The sequence below is a fragment of the Oreochromis niloticus genome, linkage group LG4, assembly GCF_001858045.2.
Source record: "Oreochromis niloticus isolate F11D_XX linkage group LG4, O_niloticus_UMD_NMBU, whole genome shotgun sequence".
Lineage (NCBI taxonomy): Eukaryota > Metazoa > Chordata > Actinopteri > Cichliformes > Cichlidae > Oreochromis > Oreochromis niloticus.
In genome coordinates this window covers 35,264,228-35,280,952 of record NC_031969.2, presented here as the reverse complement: position 1 = coordinate 35,280,952, position 16,725 = coordinate 35,264,228, and the positions used below count along the sequence as shown (strand labels likewise).

The 16,725-nt window shown below is 44.5% G+C and overlaps 2 protein-coding genes and 1 long non-coding RNA gene across 7 annotated transcripts in view; 2 read left to right on the top strand and 1 right to left on the bottom strand.

Moving 5' to 3' along the window:
- Positions 1-204: 204 nt before the first annotated feature.
- Positions 205-4,770, top strand: LOC109201761 (aquaporin-1-like). The gene is made up of 3 exons (XM_025906522.1): positions 205-2,982; positions 3,782-3,862; positions 3,939-4,770. The coding sequence occupies exons 1-3, from the start codon at positions 2,563-2,565 to the stop codon at positions 4,098-4,100; spliced, it is 663 nt and encodes a 220-aa protein (XP_025762307.1). The 5' UTR covers positions 205-2,562; the 3' UTR covers positions 4,101-4,770.
- Positions 4,771-8,565: 3,795 nt separating this feature from the next.
- The window catches only part of itga2b (integrin, alpha 2b), a 35,378-nt gene continuing 27,218 nt past the window's right edge, over positions 8,566-16,725 (top strand). For 4 of the 5 annotated variants that reach the window (XM_005469205.4, XM_025906519.1, XM_005469204.4 and 1 more), the window contains exons 1-12: positions 8,566-8,759; positions 11,046-11,176; positions 11,639-11,739; positions 11,852-12,017; positions 12,092-12,141; positions 12,249-12,294; positions 12,546-12,665; positions 12,797-12,841; positions 12,911-12,954; positions 14,112-14,177; positions 14,264-14,316; positions 14,399-14,471. In XM_005469205.4, the coding sequence (XP_005469262.1) occupies positions 8,620-8,759; positions 11,046-11,176; positions 11,639-11,739; positions 11,852-12,017; positions 12,092-12,141; positions 12,249-12,294; positions 12,546-12,665; positions 12,797-12,841; positions 12,911-12,954; positions 14,112-14,177; positions 14,264-14,316; positions 14,399-14,471 (1,035 nt within the window). In that variant the 5' untranslated portion in view covers positions 8,566-8,619. Of the gene's footprint in view, positions 8,760-11,045; positions 11,177-11,638; positions 11,740-11,851; positions 12,018-12,091; positions 12,142-12,248; positions 12,295-12,489; positions 12,666-12,796; positions 12,842-12,910; positions 12,955-14,111; positions 14,178-14,263; positions 14,317-14,398; positions 14,472-16,725 lie in introns of those variants that run through there. The other variant, XM_025906520.1, reaches the window with a different exon arrangement.
- LOC112846651 (uncharacterized) lies at positions 12,158-12,785 on the bottom strand. Its single transcript, XR_003219765.1, has 2 exons — positions 12,478-12,785; positions 12,158-12,376 (listed from the first exon to the last, which is right to left on the bottom strand). It is a non-coding gene; the product is annotated as an uncharacterized LOC112846651 (long non-coding RNA).

The following is a 16,725-nucleotide window of genomic DNA, read 5'->3' as shown; positions in this document are numbered from 1 at the left end:
GCTGATGTGTACGTAAACCTACACATACGGATCAGTATTTAAGGTTTGACTCTCATCATCCACTGGAGCACAAACTGGGTGTCATCAGGACGCTACAACACAGAGCGAACACCATCCCCACTGACACAGCGGGCAGGGAAGCAGAAGAACAGCACATCAAGAAGGCCCTGAGTAAATGTGGTTATCCCAGCTGGACTTACGGAAGCTGGGAAGGCACCTAAAGAAAGGAAACCTGCAGTCAGCTGATTCTGAAGAAGTCACCTGATTATGATGATGATGAAAGGTTTCTTCCACTGAAAGTGTTCAGATGACCAGAATCAGCTTTTTGGGATAGGGTTAGTAAATTTTATTTATATTCACCACCTTTTGAGATAAAATCCTGCCACAAAGTGCTTTACCACACACACACACATGTTCATGTGCTGTAAGGTGGAGCAGCAGCTTGCCTCTGTGCAGGTGAGTGTGGAGGCGCGGCTCTCAGAGGAATCCCATCATGCTCTGCACAGACCCCTTCTCAGTTTTCGTTCTGAAGGTCGAGAAGACATCTGTGTGCAGTCCAGAAACGTGAGAGTGCGCTAATGGAGGGATAAACGGAAGGACTGAGAACATTTTTCTGGCTTCCCGTTATGGTTACGCTTTGTGGTTAAATGTCAGCCAATCAGAGCTCAGGCTGTCACAGCTCAGGTTGCAGACTGAAGATGAAAGTAGGCCACACTCACACACTTGTACCTGTACACCTCTGAGGGCCTGAAACAGAACGAGAACACACGACCACACGCCAGCACACCTCAGCGACAAATAAAGGTCAAAGGTCATGATATATGATAACAGACACACTTGTCAAAGACTTCACTTTGGCTTCAAGTGTGTGAGCAGTTAGCCAAGGTACACATGTAGCCATGCCCCGAGTGATGCAAAGTACAATCCAATCAGGTTCATCTTCAGACTTTGAACAGGTTTACATACCTCTAGCTCCCGAACGCTGTCAGGTATCAGGTGTCTGCTGCAGAGCGAGAGGACACCACCCACCTGTACCTCACCTCAGCCCTATAAGAGACACTCTCACTGCACACCTGTACATCCTCGGAACCAGCAGACCTGTGATCTGAGGCTGCAGGTAAGTCCTGATTCTTTATAGCTGTTGTGTATTCATGTGATTCTTATTCAGCCAATCAGTAGCTAGAAATATAACTGAATATGAGTGATCTTAATAATCTAGTTTTTTCACATTCACACACACCTGTATCACTCCAGTGTGTCCTCTGTCTCACCCGAGTTATTCTATGCAATAATGAACCAAGTCCCTATTGGGCCTCAGAATCAGCAGATTTTGACCTTTGACCTTCATGCTGTGAATATTTCAGCAGTGGCTCCAGATTTGGTGTTTTTACTTCAGCATCTTTGATCTTCTGTCCTGTGAGCATCACTGAGATGATCTGTCAGTTTCATGTCCCTGACGCAGAGGAGCAGAAACCTGATATTTCATCTGTTTCTGATTGGTGCATTCTGCGTAAGCTGTGGGCCAGGTGTCTGCTCAGGACAGCTGAGAGCAGGTGACAGGTGTTTAGCGATCTGTTCAGACTGTGATGTTTCCTATGCTCTTATTAGGGTTAGTGTTAGGGTTTCAGCCTCGAACGTTTCACCTGCCGTACTGATGACCAAAAACTTTACCTTAAAGTTTCAGCTGAAGCTTCTTTAGTCCAGTAACAGTGCAAAAGTACAGGCTCTGACTCCGTATGAAGGTAAAAAAGAGCGTTTCTACCTCGAATGTGTGCAAAGGAGACTGTACCTCATGTCGTATTAATATAACAATGAAGTAACAGTAAAGTTTGTCCAACTTCACTTCTAATTCTAATGAATATCAGCTGAACATCTGTGATCCAGGAAAAAGCAAATAAAAGCTGGCTGTGTCAGATGTTCGCCTCTGCCTCCACACCTGAACGGCAGCACGGGTCCAGTCAGGGGTCACGGTGGGATTTAGCAGGGGGAGGAGCTCTGAGATCGGGTGTAGCGGTGTGGCGTGAGGAACAGTAATTTCTACTGTGATCAGCTGACCACTGCTGCTCTTTTTGGCTTTAACTGAATCCAACAAGGTCTAAGCTGATGTTGCTCACGCATTCATGGCTGATTTCACACCTGCACAGTACAAGGCTGCTGGGAAATGTAAATTACCTGACACTGCTCTAATGTAGCACTAGCTAAAGTACCCTGATCACAACCTACAGACGTGTGCAACATGAATGCTGCTTGGGATAGCTCTGCCCACTTTAACCCTGAGTATAAATAATGCATAGATGTTTTTGTCTGTTTCGTCTCTTTGATCGACAGACTAATGCGTTTCTGTTTCCTCAGTTTAGGCTCACATCAGTTTGACATTTGAAGGTGCAGGAAATAAAGACTTACCTGAAATGTGTTATAGTCTGTTTGAGACTGTGAGGAGATATTTGGGTTTACCTGTGGGGAGTAAAACAAAAAGAATCAAAAGTACAGGAATCTAATGACCTCCCCCTCTGACTCACCTATGTCTCACCTGTTGATCTGCTTTAGGTCACTGATTTAACGATGTTCATCCTTCGTTACCTGCATCTTGTCCTCAGTGACATCATCACCCCATCATGCTTACATCGCTTTCTACTGGAGTTCTTAGGGTCCACCCTCTTCCTGTCTGTCAGCCTATCAGCTGTCGTGATGCAGCCTTCCCACTCAAGCCACCTGCCAGCAGGTGTGCACCAGTCTGGACCTGTCTCACCTGTGTGCCCGCTGCATGTGGTGCTGGTCTTTGGTGTCTCTGTTGCTATGGCAGCCATCTGTGTGGGAGGGGGTGCTCACCTGAATCCAGCGATTACCCTAGCAATGGTCCCGACCTCAAGGCTTCGGCTCTGGAGGGCGGTGTTGTATGTGATTGGTCAGCTCTTGGGGGGTGTGGCTTCTGCAGTGCTGTTGCTGGGACTGACTGGAGATGTCACACATGCACTCAACCAGGTAAGCTTCATTTAGTTAAGTTTTATACGTCTAGCACCAAATCATCTGCAAACAGTTGCAGATGAGGTGATCACCGCTGGTGTTGGTGACATTATAAAGTAAAGACTAAAAGAAAAAAAATAAATAAATAAATAAAGTAAAGACTCCACAATAATACAGAAAAAACCTAACAACAATCAGACAGTCCTTTATTTGCAAGCACTTTGGCGACAGTGGGAAGGAAAAACTCCCTTTTAACAGGAAGAAACCTCCGGCAGAGCCAGGCTCAGGGAGCGGCGGGGCCATCTGCTGTGACCGGTTGGGGTGAGAGAAGGAAGACAGGATAAAGACATCCTGTGGAAGAGAGACAGAGATTAATAACAAGCATGATTCAGTGCAGAGAGGTCTATTAACACAGTGGTTCCCAAACTTTTTTTGCCAGGCCCCCCTTTTTTACAAGAAAAATGTTCGCGCCCCCCACCACCTAACCCCCCCACAAACACATCCTCCAAACACACACACCCATATTTTGCTCCATTGCGGTTTATTTCACACCTCAAACATTTAGTAAACAATTAAGCAAATACAAGTAAACGGCAATAAATTACTGGTAGTAATAAAATATACTACTAAATATACTACCCCTGCCGGATGTGGTGCCTCCGCTGTTAGTGGGCCTAGCCATCAGTTTGGGGCACCTGGTGGCTGTAAGCACCTGCATGCTGTTATTTCTAGTATCTGACTGTAATCACACACACACACTTTCATTTAGCTTTTTATCTGCAGGTGTAATGCAGATAAAAATGTCTCTCACTCTCAGGTAAGTGTGACAGGTTGTGGGATGAATCCAGCTCGCTCCTTTGGTCCGGCGGTCATCACACTCAACTTCAACAACCACTGGGTAACAACACACACACACACACACACACACACTAATGCAGACTCATACTCAGATCTGATTGGTTGCTTTTGTGCAGGTTTTCTGGGTGGGGCCTAGTTTGGGGGCGTGTCTTGCTGCTTTCCTGAATGACCTGTTGCTACGGCCTCGCTGGCATCGCCCTGGAGACTGGTGGGTGGAGCTAAAGCAACTGTATGTGTTAACAGAGAAACAACAGCAGGTGGCGTCTCACTTACCGTAACTAATGCACCATTTTGTAGGACCGAGGCCAAACTGCAGCAAACAGGGACGGTATGAGGTCCAGTTTCTGTTTTTGCTCAATATAAGACCTGATTTTATTATCTTATGTGCATCTGTAAACACGTGCGTCACGGCTTTGTCTGAACACTTTAACATTTGCTCTGAAGTCCTCACAACCATGTTAAATGTTTTTCAGAGAAATGTGATGAATAAAATCATCTCACAGCAAAAATAAACTGCAGCACCTTCGTTAATGACATTAAACACCTGAAAAACTGTCCGTGCAGAATCAACTGAACCTCATCCACATAAACTCCTCAGAGTAGAAGGGTTGTTCACGGACACAGACCGTGCCATTTCAGTCAGCTCAGCCTTTAAACTTTGTGTCTTTTAACAACATGTTTGATGCTTTTTCCAGCCTTCATCAGGTACGTTTATTGCCTCACTGAGTAATGTGTCTGTTAAACTGTATTATTTTTCATTTTCTCAGGATGTGACTCAGGTCATGTTATCATGCATTAGTTTCCTGTTTCAGAGCTGAGCTGTGGTCTCACATTGCTTTTTACTGTCAGCGTAAATGAATCCAGTAAAAATGCTGAAACTTGTGAGTAAAATGTTTGCGGGACATGTTTATTAATCCTTTGTTTAAGATTCAAACCTCATTTCCAAGAGAGGCCTGCAATAAAAGAGGAACAGTTATGGCGTGCAGTGGTGGGAGGTTCATGTTGGAGTGAACACAAAGTTTAAGACAGTTTTGTTGTTCAGCTGTTGATGACTTGTGCTGACATCATGACTGTCTGACCAAGTGGAAAAAGTGGTAAAGACATCAGGCTGTTTCAAGTCAAGCAGCTTTACTGTCATTCCCACCGTGTGCAGTGGTACAGCATACGGTGGGAATGACAGCGTTCCTCCAACACCACGGTGCTACAAACAGTCAACACAGGACTGCATAACAACAGGCAGAATGATAGTTCTGACAGACAGTGGTGTGTGTGATGTTCATGTGGGGCAGTTAAAAACTGCACTCAGTACACATCACAAACAGGAAGGTTTTCCTGCTTCAGATCTTCACACATGTAGATGTAAATAAATCATAAATGCACTCTGTTTCTGACAGGGCTGTGGGAAAAATAAAGGCAGCATGATATTTTTCGTGGCCATATTGTATTGATACAGGACAAATATGTATATTTTATTAAATAAATGAAAATAGCTTTGGAAAACTACAAACAAAAGGGCTCGTCTCCTGGACGTTAGCAAACTAACATCCAATAAAACGAAAAAAGCTTCCAATACTGGACACGCTCAGCTCGACACATCGCTCACTTACACCAGCAGAAACAGGACAGCCTTATCAATAACAGACTTCCTGAGATGCCAGCTTGACCCAGTCGATTGCTGACTGATAGCAGACTGACTTTAGCATCATTTATATCAGTGATAGGTGTGTTTAGCACAGGCCTACTGCTGGAACACCAAGACAATTCTACTACAACAGCAAAAGCAAGACGCAAGTCACCAAAGTTCTTTGTGTTGCTCGTGGACGAGGGAGAGAACTGTGACGAGCGCCATTCCTTCAGCTCGAACCCCAGTCACTCTCAGTCAGCTCCCCCGTAGCACTGCTCTTTTATTGAGGTTAAATGAATATGCATAGGTTCATTAACATATGACATCTTACATAGGCATACATGTGAACAAAGAGTACTGTCTGTGTGCGTGCGTGTGTGTGTGTCAAGATGTGACCCTGTGAACGACTCCCCAAAGCTGGTGCCAGGAGTCCAGCGGTCCACCTAAACAAAGGGCTCTTATACTTGAACAGATACAGAGTAGGTGTCCTCCTATACCATAAATCAGTAAGAGAAGGTACGACCTTTCTCATGACCTTAGGATGTGTGTGCATGCCAGAGTGCTCTGGGAGGCACAGAGAGTCTTTGCAGACTGCTAAGGATCAGACATCCTATCAATATGCAATCGATTATAAAACTCTAAGCATATATGAGTATATATTTCTAAGCATAAATGACAATCCAACAATATAAACCTAACAATCAGGCTGCAGTGTTTGCATGCTTGGCAACAAAATAACTGAAGTTAGATAACTTTATCTTCCTGAAACACAAACTGACAAAGTTTCACCTTGATGATGTAATCTGCACTTTAAAGATAATAATTAACAATATATGTTACTCTGCATATTGCAATATGTTATACCAAAGTCATATGGTGGGGTTAGGGTCACCAAAGCTCTTTAACTCTGTGAGGAGTTAGTATTCCTGAACTTACTGTAAGCCTGTGTTTCAGATGAAATGTTTAATCATAAAGACTAAACATAAAACAAAATAATTTTGAATGTGAGTGAGTGAGGATGACTACGGACGTCTGCACGTCAAATAGCACTGTACAGATTTATTTTACCAAGTGGATCATTACAACTTTTGCTGTACTGGTACACTTGATAGAATAGAATCGATCTTTATTGTCACTGTTGCAGAACAGTTAAACACAGTTTGGCATATCTCAATTGGCAGCATGTAGATTTTTGTCACTGAAAAACTGCTTCATCACCTGCTAAAACGAAGAACAGAGCAGGGAAACTACGGCAACAACCAACATCAGCATGAGTAACAGGAAATAATAAATACTGAATGTTACTGAGCAGCACAATACTAATGATGCACAACAAAGCCAGGGGGGCCAGGTCCCGGCAAGCATCCACCAGGAGTGAGCCACTACACACCCAAGCACCCAGCCCCGGGCACCGGTGGGTAGGGGCACCAGCCACTGGCAGGGAGCATGTTGGAGGGGATTTAGGTCCCCGCACCTAGGGGGGACCTGAGATGTAAAGAGGTGGAGTCTAAGACCCGACCTGACACATAAACATACACAAACAGGCACACACAGACACAAGCATGCATTCCCACCCTCATGCACACATATACAAATACTCAGCACTCGCCCAACATGGAGACACACAGAAATGAACACTGTACACACACTCACACTCCCCATACATACTCTATACCCCAGGTCCAGGTACCATCACCCCCAGAGGGGCAATCCGCCCCTAGACACAGGAGACCTTGCCCTTTGCTCTGGGGTGGAGACAAACACAGTGCTCCCGGTCCCACAGCAGCACCAGGGAAGCCCAGCATCCCAGATCCCGACCAGATGCCCAACTCCTCCTCCCAGCCCCCCGCCCCGATGGCGAGCAGAGAACGGGGATGTGAAGACCCCATACCTCTCTCTGCCCACACACATGTGGTGTTACGGCGTGTTGTTCTAAAGTGTATTTAACACATGAGAGGGGTGCAGTGCTTTCTGCCAGGAAGCAGCAGGTGTCAGCACGACCCCTCCTGAGAACCCTCAATGTCTACATGTAATTAAAACTGAGAGGTGGGCACCAGAGGTGATGCTGAATAAACAGACTGTCCTATGGATGCCGTGCAGTATGCCCACTCCCAAGGCCCTATATGTAAGTGTCACAACAGTGTAAGAATCTAAGAACTGAGTTTTTTTTATCAATAATTTCATTTACTTTGACTTTTGTTTTACATATTTTAACTAAAAGAGAGCATTGTAATTAACACTGTTATGCTACAGAGATTAACGCTGATTTATCTATTATGACATCACATCGAATTAATTAATTCATGAATAAGTTAGATGTTAATCGAAGAGGAGGAGAGGAAAACAAAGTGGATTCTTAAAATTAATTAATTAAAGCTTGAAAAAAGTTTGTTTATTCGGAGCTACCATTCATTTTTTTCCGCCACATCTCCGATGTCTGACGTCAACTACACAATTTCCTTTATGTCACTCATGCCTCAGTTCCCTCACCAAACTGTAGGTAGTTGATTAGTGGCTGCTGTTCAGTTTCAACTAATGTTCCAACTTCTCCTGTCTTACTGAGGAACTATGTGCCGTTTGAATGAGTCAAGAAATTCAATAGTGGTGACACAATACGTCAAGATTTTATAAACACTGGAACATGACATGGACTAATTCTGTCTGTAATAAATAAAGTGAAGATTAGTGTTGTTCCCTCAAGACATTTCACACAATTAAACATACAAAGTGTCAGCTTCTTGTCATCACTGAAGATGATTCAGGCCTCACAGAGATAACTTGAAGGAGTTACTGATGACTCTGAGAACGATAATAAACAACAGCCAAGTGCAAAGATGAAGAAGACAGAGTCATTTCCTGGATGTCCCTGAACTCACCACAAACACAGAAACATGAAACTCAGATAAGGAGGCTTTTATTTTTAGGTCCTATCAACAGGAAGCAGCAGCTCAGCAGTTAAACTGACACAACTAGCTGTCAATGATCTGTCAATGTACACACACACGCACACACACACACACACACGCACGCACACACACACACACACACACACACACACACACACACACACACACACACACACACACACACACACACACACAGAGTTTATAAGTTCAAACACAGCGGATACTTCATACTCCACACAGTCGGGCAGGCAGCAGTGAGACAGCAGGATGTGTGTGTTCAGGTGTGTGTGTGTGCTGCTGTGTGTGACTCTGGGTGTGAGTCTGAACCTGCTGGATGAAGTCATGTTCAGAGGACCGACAGGAAGTCTGTTTGGATTCTCCGTTGACTTTCACACCATCAATAACAAGTAAGTTGGTGAAAATACCTGGGGTGTCAGCTCAGACAGGAAGGGGTCCATTCCCCAGACCCTGATCTTATTTCATGGATATAACTTAGAATTCCCTGTCTGTAAAAATTAAATAAAGGGTAAACTAAGTTAAACCCTAAGGCAGACTTTCCTCATTCATTGGATGAACAGCTGAAATACACCTGGCACATCTGTTGTGGTTCAAATTACACCTGGAGTGCTTCAGAAGCAGTGTGTTTGTGCTGCATAGGGTCTTTTATTTTGAAAATTGACAGGATTCTCTTAGCTGTTTGTGTAACTTCCTGATTTCCTCACCTGCTTTATGCAGGTGCTTCACATGGTACAAGCTGTGTCCCAAAACATAGGCTGCATCCTTCGGAGGACCTGGCCTTCGCGGTCTACGTGGGTTGGGTCTTTCGTAGACCGAGAAGGCCAGAAGTGCGAGGCTGTGAAATTGGGCAGTCTAGCCTTCAGATTTGCGTCACCATTGTCTCGGTGGAGTTTAATAAACTCAGCTGTCTGCTCCTTGCTATCTAAATATAACAGGACACTGGCGTAAATTCTCGACCGTCTCACACTTCTGTTTAATCAGTTTTCTGTTTGACGTTTATTCAGCTGTGTGAAAATCCCGGAGGAACCCACCCGAGTGATTAATAAAGTTTTACGTAATCTAATCTAATCCAATAATTTTGATCTCAGCCAAACTAAGCCAAACTCAGGAACAAATAAAACACTGAAAAAAGTCAAACAATAACATTTTTAGGTTATCTAAGTGACTTATATACAGTGTTGGGAAGATTACTTTTAAAATGTATTCCATTACAGAATACTGAATACATGCCCCAAAATGTATTCTGTAACGTATTCTGTTACATTACTCAATGAGAGTAACGTATTCTGAATACTTTGGATTACTTAATATATTATCGTGCTGTTTACAACTACGTGAATGTACTATTGCTGTGATTTATTACTGATACTGAAGGTCCGCGGCTCCGAACCGTAGTAAAGGGACCTCTGGCTAATACGGTGGGTTCCGTGTCGGGCTGGTAGCCGAAAACTAGCTTTACTTTGTTGTCTGGGTCAACTTTGCTTGCCAGAGACAGAGAGAGGCGTTGAAAGGCTGCTCCAACGGAACTTAATTTTTCCGGAGGAAAACACGAACACAGTGTACAGTTGAGTCTTAATAGCTTACTTACAAATGGGCTCGTCAGGCACTCTTCTTGGCTGCAGTGGTTATTATTATATTTACATGCTTCCAGCTCCCGTTTTTGCTCCGTGACAGCTCGGACTTTTCCTTTCTCTCCCTCCCTCGCTCACAGACACATAACGGGTACGGTAGTCCATTCTCGCTGCAGCACGGACTACACTGCCCATCATGCTACATTCTTTAGGGCTATACATGTAGCATTCTGCCTATTAGCTTAGCGCAACAACAACAACAACAAAGCGCTCTCTCACCCAGGAAACACGCAGAGAGAGAGCGCGTCACCCTGTAACCATGGCAACCGTAACGCTGCCGCCTGGAACAACATTACGTAGCTGTCAAACAAACCCAAACAGTCCTGACCCGCGACAATATGAAACAGGGAAGTACCGCCGTGTAATCCATTTATTTCAACAAAGTAACTGTATTCTGAATACCACCTTTTTAAACGGTAACTGTAACGGAATACAGTTACTCATATTTTGTATTCTAAATACGTAACGGCAGTACATGTATTCCGTTACTCCCCAACACTGCTTATATATCATGTTTAACCTGAGTAGCCAAAGACCGCAGGGGGCTGAAAACAATGAAGCCAGGAGTCCGCTGTTTTTGCCGGCTCGAGTGACCATTGAACCCTCCGGTTAGCTATTGAGCTGGTGGGTAACAGATGCCTCCGAAAACGTCGGACCACAATATGTGATGTCTTGATAAACGGAGCAGATATTTGAAGTTTACACAGCTACATTCTCGCCTGAAAATATCTTAAAAGTTTATAAGAGTAATATTAAAACTTAGTAGCTGCTTTGTTGGAAAGTGGAATTGGCTGGGCCGCGCTATGAATTCTGGGATATGTTGGGCCACGAAGGACACACCCGACCCATCCTTCAAATGTGGGGAATAGGAGGACGCATTTGTCGGCTGCATTCGGATGAGTCTACGAATTGGGACAGCCTTCGAAGCGTCGCTGTGACGTAATCGGTCTACAAATGCGGCCTCAGGGGGATGCAGCCTACGCTTTAAATGTTGCTGAGCTCTGATTGCCACGGTAACACTCAAGCAGCAGAATCTTTCTGCAGGTCCTTTGTTGTCATTGGAGCTCCCAAAGCCAACACCAGCCAATCAGGAGTGACTGAGGCAGGGGGTGTGTTCCTCTGCCCCTGGTCATCCAGAGGCAGGGACTGTGACATAATTGACTTTGATCTGACAGGTGAGTCTGGCACACTTTTAAGACCTGCACAGTCAGCAGAAATTTCACAACCTTTAAAAGAACACTTCAATTCGATTCAGTTTTATTTATACAGTGCCAAGCACAACAACAGTCGCCTCAAGGAGCTTTATATTGTAAGGTAGACCCTACAATAAAGAACAATGAGCAAGCACTTTGGTGACAGTGGGAAGGAAAAACTCCTTTTTACCAGGAAGAAACCTCCAGCAGAACCAGGCTCAGGGAGGGGCGGGGCCATCTGCTGCGACTGGTTGGGGTCAGAGAAGGAAAACAGGATAAAGACATGCTGTGGAAGAGAGACAGAGATTAATAACACTAAAAAGAAAAACATAACGTTCAGTCCTGCATTCAGAGCAGCATCACCTGCTTCCACATCCTGACCTCACATGATCTCACGGTCCTGACCTTGTACACACCACGCTGTGTTTATCTTACTTGCTGCAGGTGATGAGGTCCACCGCAGTTCAGGTCTGTTGTTTCTCAGCTTAAAGAGCCAGCAGTGGTTCGGCGCAGCGGTGCGATCAGTCGGCAGCACACATCTGCTAGTAAGTCGCGGTCTGTTGGCGCCATCTGCAGGCTGCACAGCTCATTACAGACAGACTAGCAGCAGGTGAGTTCTTTGTGAAGTTCATTCATCATTCGCTGTGCACCTCTCAGGCATGTGCGCCGCTCTTCCACTGGAATGTTCAGAGGGGAGGGGTGGAGTCAGGGATAACACCTGTGGGGAACTGCCTCATATTGGAACACAAGACAGGAAACTCCACCCCCTTCTCCCCCTGCAGAGGGCTCATGATGGAGGAAGACTACAAACGCATGCACAACAGTAAGAAGACACACAGAGACAAAGGGCCTGACTACTTCCTGTTTCCTGTCTTACATCTGTTTCTTGTTGCCTAGGAAATGACCAGCGATATTGTGAGGTTGGCTTCACCGCTGATGTCACCAAGGTGAGATGGTGGTGGGTGGAGTCATTCCTGTGGGAATCACAGAGTACCATGATGATAATGATGATCCACACGGTGGCGCTAATGCTTCATGTCCCTGCATGTTTTAGGACGGTCGGCTAGTGCTCGGAGCTCCCGGAAGCTTCTTCTTTCAGGGTGAGGGCCCCCTGTTGGCCACTTACTGTAATTACACATTACACTTCGAATAGACCTGAACGCAGAACCAGGACATTCTGTTCTACAAGAAAGAAAACATAGTGAAAATGTCACTGACATTCATAGAATGCTAAGAATAAACTTCAGCCTCAGTCTGTTTTTTGCTTTAAAGAACTTGCTTACCACCACCTGCAGGTAAGTGCTGACATCACTGCTGACATCAGCGCTGATGAACACTGTGCTGATTGCAGGTCAGGTGATCACTGTTGGTGTTGATGACATCATCAACAGTGGGAAGAGTGATGATCCTATAAAATATGTGGCGGGCATAAGCCAATCAGATGAGAGGGGAGGCTATGATGTTTACCACGGTGAGTAGCTGAAGAAGGCTTTTATTCTGACAGGAAACTCAAATTTAAAGAATAAAGGCTCAGCTCTGGCTGTTATCAGGTGTTACTACACTTCCCAGAATTCACTGGAAATCTGTTCAAATTTGTTTCAGGTTACTCAGTGGCCAGTGGCCTGCTGACTGGAGACTCCACACCAGGTTATATTACAATATAATACAGTATAATGTGACATAATGTAAGTGGTCATCTCACTGTTTATGTTTCAGATTATCTGGTCGGTGTTCCAAATGACAGAAACACAGCAGGAACAGTAAGATTCTTTCTTTTTTTTAACTCTCTACTGTTTTCTACTTTATTCTCCAGCTTTTTATGGATTTCATCAGTTTAGACTGGTGATACATTGTAAACAGAGCAAGTACTTAAAGAGCACCTTTCTACTTAATTTTGAGCACTGAAAGCTCTTTCAGTCCCATTCACCCAAAGTCTCTCTCTCTCTCTCTCTCTCTCTCTCACACACACACACACACACACACACACACACACACATATGTACAGTGCTTTTATCTATATGTAAATAATTTGAAGGCGGGGCATCCTTTTCAGACACATGCTCACAGGCAAGCATTGTGTGAAAAGAATGGGAACCACTAACCTCGTTTGCCAATCCAGGGGTCTCCCTCGTCCCCAGACTCTGCTTTGCCAAAATCTCTTTAAGGCAGTCCAAAAGTCTTTCTCCATGGCCTCTCTGAACTCCTCCTACATCTGAGTTTTTGCTTCAACCACTTGCAGAGCTGTGGCTGCCTCTGAAGTCCCACAGGCTACTCACCACCAGGTGGTGATCAGTTGACAGCTCAGTCCCTCTCTTTACCCGAGTGTCCAGAACATATGGCTGCAGGTCCGGTGATACAATTACAAAATCGATCATTGACCTGCGGCCTAGAGCGTCCTGGTGCACATGCACTTATGGACACTCTTGTGTTTGAACATGGTGTTTGTTATGGACAAACTCGGGTTCAGATCCGAGAGGCCGTTCCTCCCAATCATGATCCTCCAGGTCTCACTGTTGTTGCCCACATGAGGATTGAAGTCTCCCATTAGGACAACAGAGTCCCCAGGTACAGCACCCTCAGGCACCCTGGCCAGGGACTCCAAGAAGGCTGGGTACTCTGAACTGTCATTCGGCGCATAAGCGCAGACAACAGTCAGGACCCGTTCCCCAACCCAAAGGCACAGGGAACAAAACCCCTCAGCCACTGGGAGAAACCCCAACCTCCAGGCAGCAAGACAAGGGGATATAGGATAGCCACCCCAGCCCGTCGCCTCTCACCAGGGCAACTCCAGACTGAGACAGAGTCCAGCCCCTCTCCAAGAGACTGGTTCCAGAGCCCAAGCCATGTGTTGAGGTGAGCCTGACTTTCTGTTTTCTGTGGTTTACCTGGACTTTTTCATCCATCTGTGTGTTAACAGGTGAAGATCTATGATGGAAGAAGCACTGGATCTCTCAGAGTTCACCACACCTTTCTGGGAGCTCAGGTATAAAACCTCCATTTGCAGCATAAATGGCAGGACTAAAATTTGGAAGTCTGAAAGTGGACCTGTGGTGTCTCTATCTCCTGCAGGTGGCGTCATATTTTGGACACAGTGTAGCTGTGGCCGACGTCAACAGTGACGGGTAAGAAGACATTTGCTTTGGATACTTTCAGACATCAGAGCGGTTTACATTACTATCTCTCCATCTGTCCGCTTGAATGTAGTCTGGATGATGTGCTGATTGGAGCTCCGCTCTTCATGGACAGAGTGAAGGAGCAGCTACAGGAGAGAGGACAGGTATGAACATTGAAAAGCAGTTTTCTTGGTTTGGTCAGTTTTTTTCCTGCAGTAATTTGTATTTAGTGGCATCGACAGACACACAGCAAAAACCCACTCAGAACCAAGCAGGAGCAGTAACAACAAATATGATTTGTATTTATGACATAAGTCAGAAACAGCACAAAGGAGGACCTGGTGGCTTGCAAAGTGGCTTTTAGGTGTTGTCCCGAATTCAAAAATATTGAGGATGAGAACAAAACAACAATGGTCCAGAAGAGTTTGGTCAAACAATGATTTTATTGAACACACGTGCAGGGAGATAATTACTGCACACAATCAGCATGGATCTCCACCCAAAAATACATTTCAAAATGCTTTTAATATATCAGGGTTCCACCCCTTCATGCGTCAATTACAATTAATGCTTCATTGAACAAGCTAAAGCCAGATAGAGAAGTTCCTCTTTTCTCCCTCCAGATGGACTTACAATTTTCTTGATTCGTCTTCTGTCACCTGTTGCTAAGCAAGCTCTAATGTACTTAGAAGCTAAATGAATTCCAGGCCTTTGGCCTAACTATCTTCTATAATCCTGTGTGTCTGTAAGCGTGTAGGCATTACCTTTCTGTTGCTCCAAGTCACTTACACAATAGATTGTCTGAACATCGCACCAAACAAAGCTTAAAACCTTTAATAGACTGAGCATTCACTCTTCATGAGCACATTTGCAATGTGTGTATAAAATGATTATAGCTGCACCTTTAATAAACGTTTTAATATAATGCTGGTGGCTTTACTACGCCTTTTAATGCAATGTTAATGCTGAAAACTATATGTAGCAGTAAAATATTTTCTTTATTCCCACAGTGTGGAAAAACTTGTCATGGTCTGGGTCGCTTGACCCAGCGTTTTGAGTTTATTATTATTATGATTATGATCTTGTGTTCCAGTTTATTGGGATGTTGTGTTTAGACTTTTTAGGGTTCTGGTTCTGTGCTCCCTCTGTTTAGTGTCCACCCAAGTATTCTCTCTGTTCTCCGTCTGTACCGTGTCTCTGAGTCCAGTCTGTGCATTTCCTGTTTTACTTTGAAGGTCTGTGTCTTATGTCAGTGTGTTCAGTTTTGTGCTCTCCCTGTCTTGTCAGTGTAATCAGTGTCAGCCGTGTCTCCCAGTTGTTTCCTCTCAGTCCTGTTCACCTCTTGTATTTAGTGTCTGCGTCTTCCCCTGCTCGTCGCCGCGTCGTCCCTCATTCTTCACTGTGTGTTCTGTTTGCCAACTTGCCTGCCTGTTAGTTTTGCTTTCCCAGTTTAGCTAGTTTTCTGTTCTGTCTGCAATCCCACAATAAAGCCGTATGTTTTGAGTGCACTTTGCCTCCGCAAGTCCAGCTCTTGGGTCCACCATTCCTGCCTACCTTCACACAGCCATGACACAACTGTTGTAGAGCAGGTGAGGGGAACAACCAGCCTCCAGGCCGTACATGGCCCACAAGACCATTTAAATAGGACCACAGAGCAATAAAATACATATATTTTAGAAATGTGCCTATATAATGAACAAATAAAAAAATTTGGGAAAAAAAATCGACAGTCATTAGTTTTCTGAGATAAAACAGATATGTCCAAGTCAAAATGAGCTGATGTGCGTCATTACGTGATGGACACAGATAACAAAGAATGAATCATGGCAGCTGTTAAGAAAAGGAAGGTGGATGCAGAATGCCATGTGTTGATTTGATTTGATTGATCTGAATGATTTTTCTTTGTTGAAGTGAAAGGCAAGCCACTGTGCCTAGTTTGTGGCGAGGCGCTGGTGCCATTACAGTTCGAAACATGCTGAAGTGCTCTCAACTCAAAATGAACTCTCTTCGTCAGAGTTTGAGTCCTTAGAAAGCAGCTTTCACACGACCACCGACAGAGAGAATATTACGCTTTGTGCTGAGTGCATTAAAAACCAAGAATGTGCACCTAATGAGGCTTAGTAACACAGTAGTTGTAGACTTTTTTGTCTTTGTTTTTTGAATCCCTTAGTACGTGTTCATAATAGTATGGCCCTCTGAGAACTATCTAAATATTTCAATGGCCCTTCATATAAAAATGGTTCCCCACCCCTGCTCTAGAGTACAGTGGTCCCTCGCTATATTGTGGTTCGCACAATACAGAATGCGTTCAGCTTGTCAAATTTACATAAATCTTTGATTGCTAGCAGTGTGACTGTGAAGTGCTGTACTGTATGTTTGTAAGTTTTCTCCCCAACAAACACAACAATGTCAACGAAA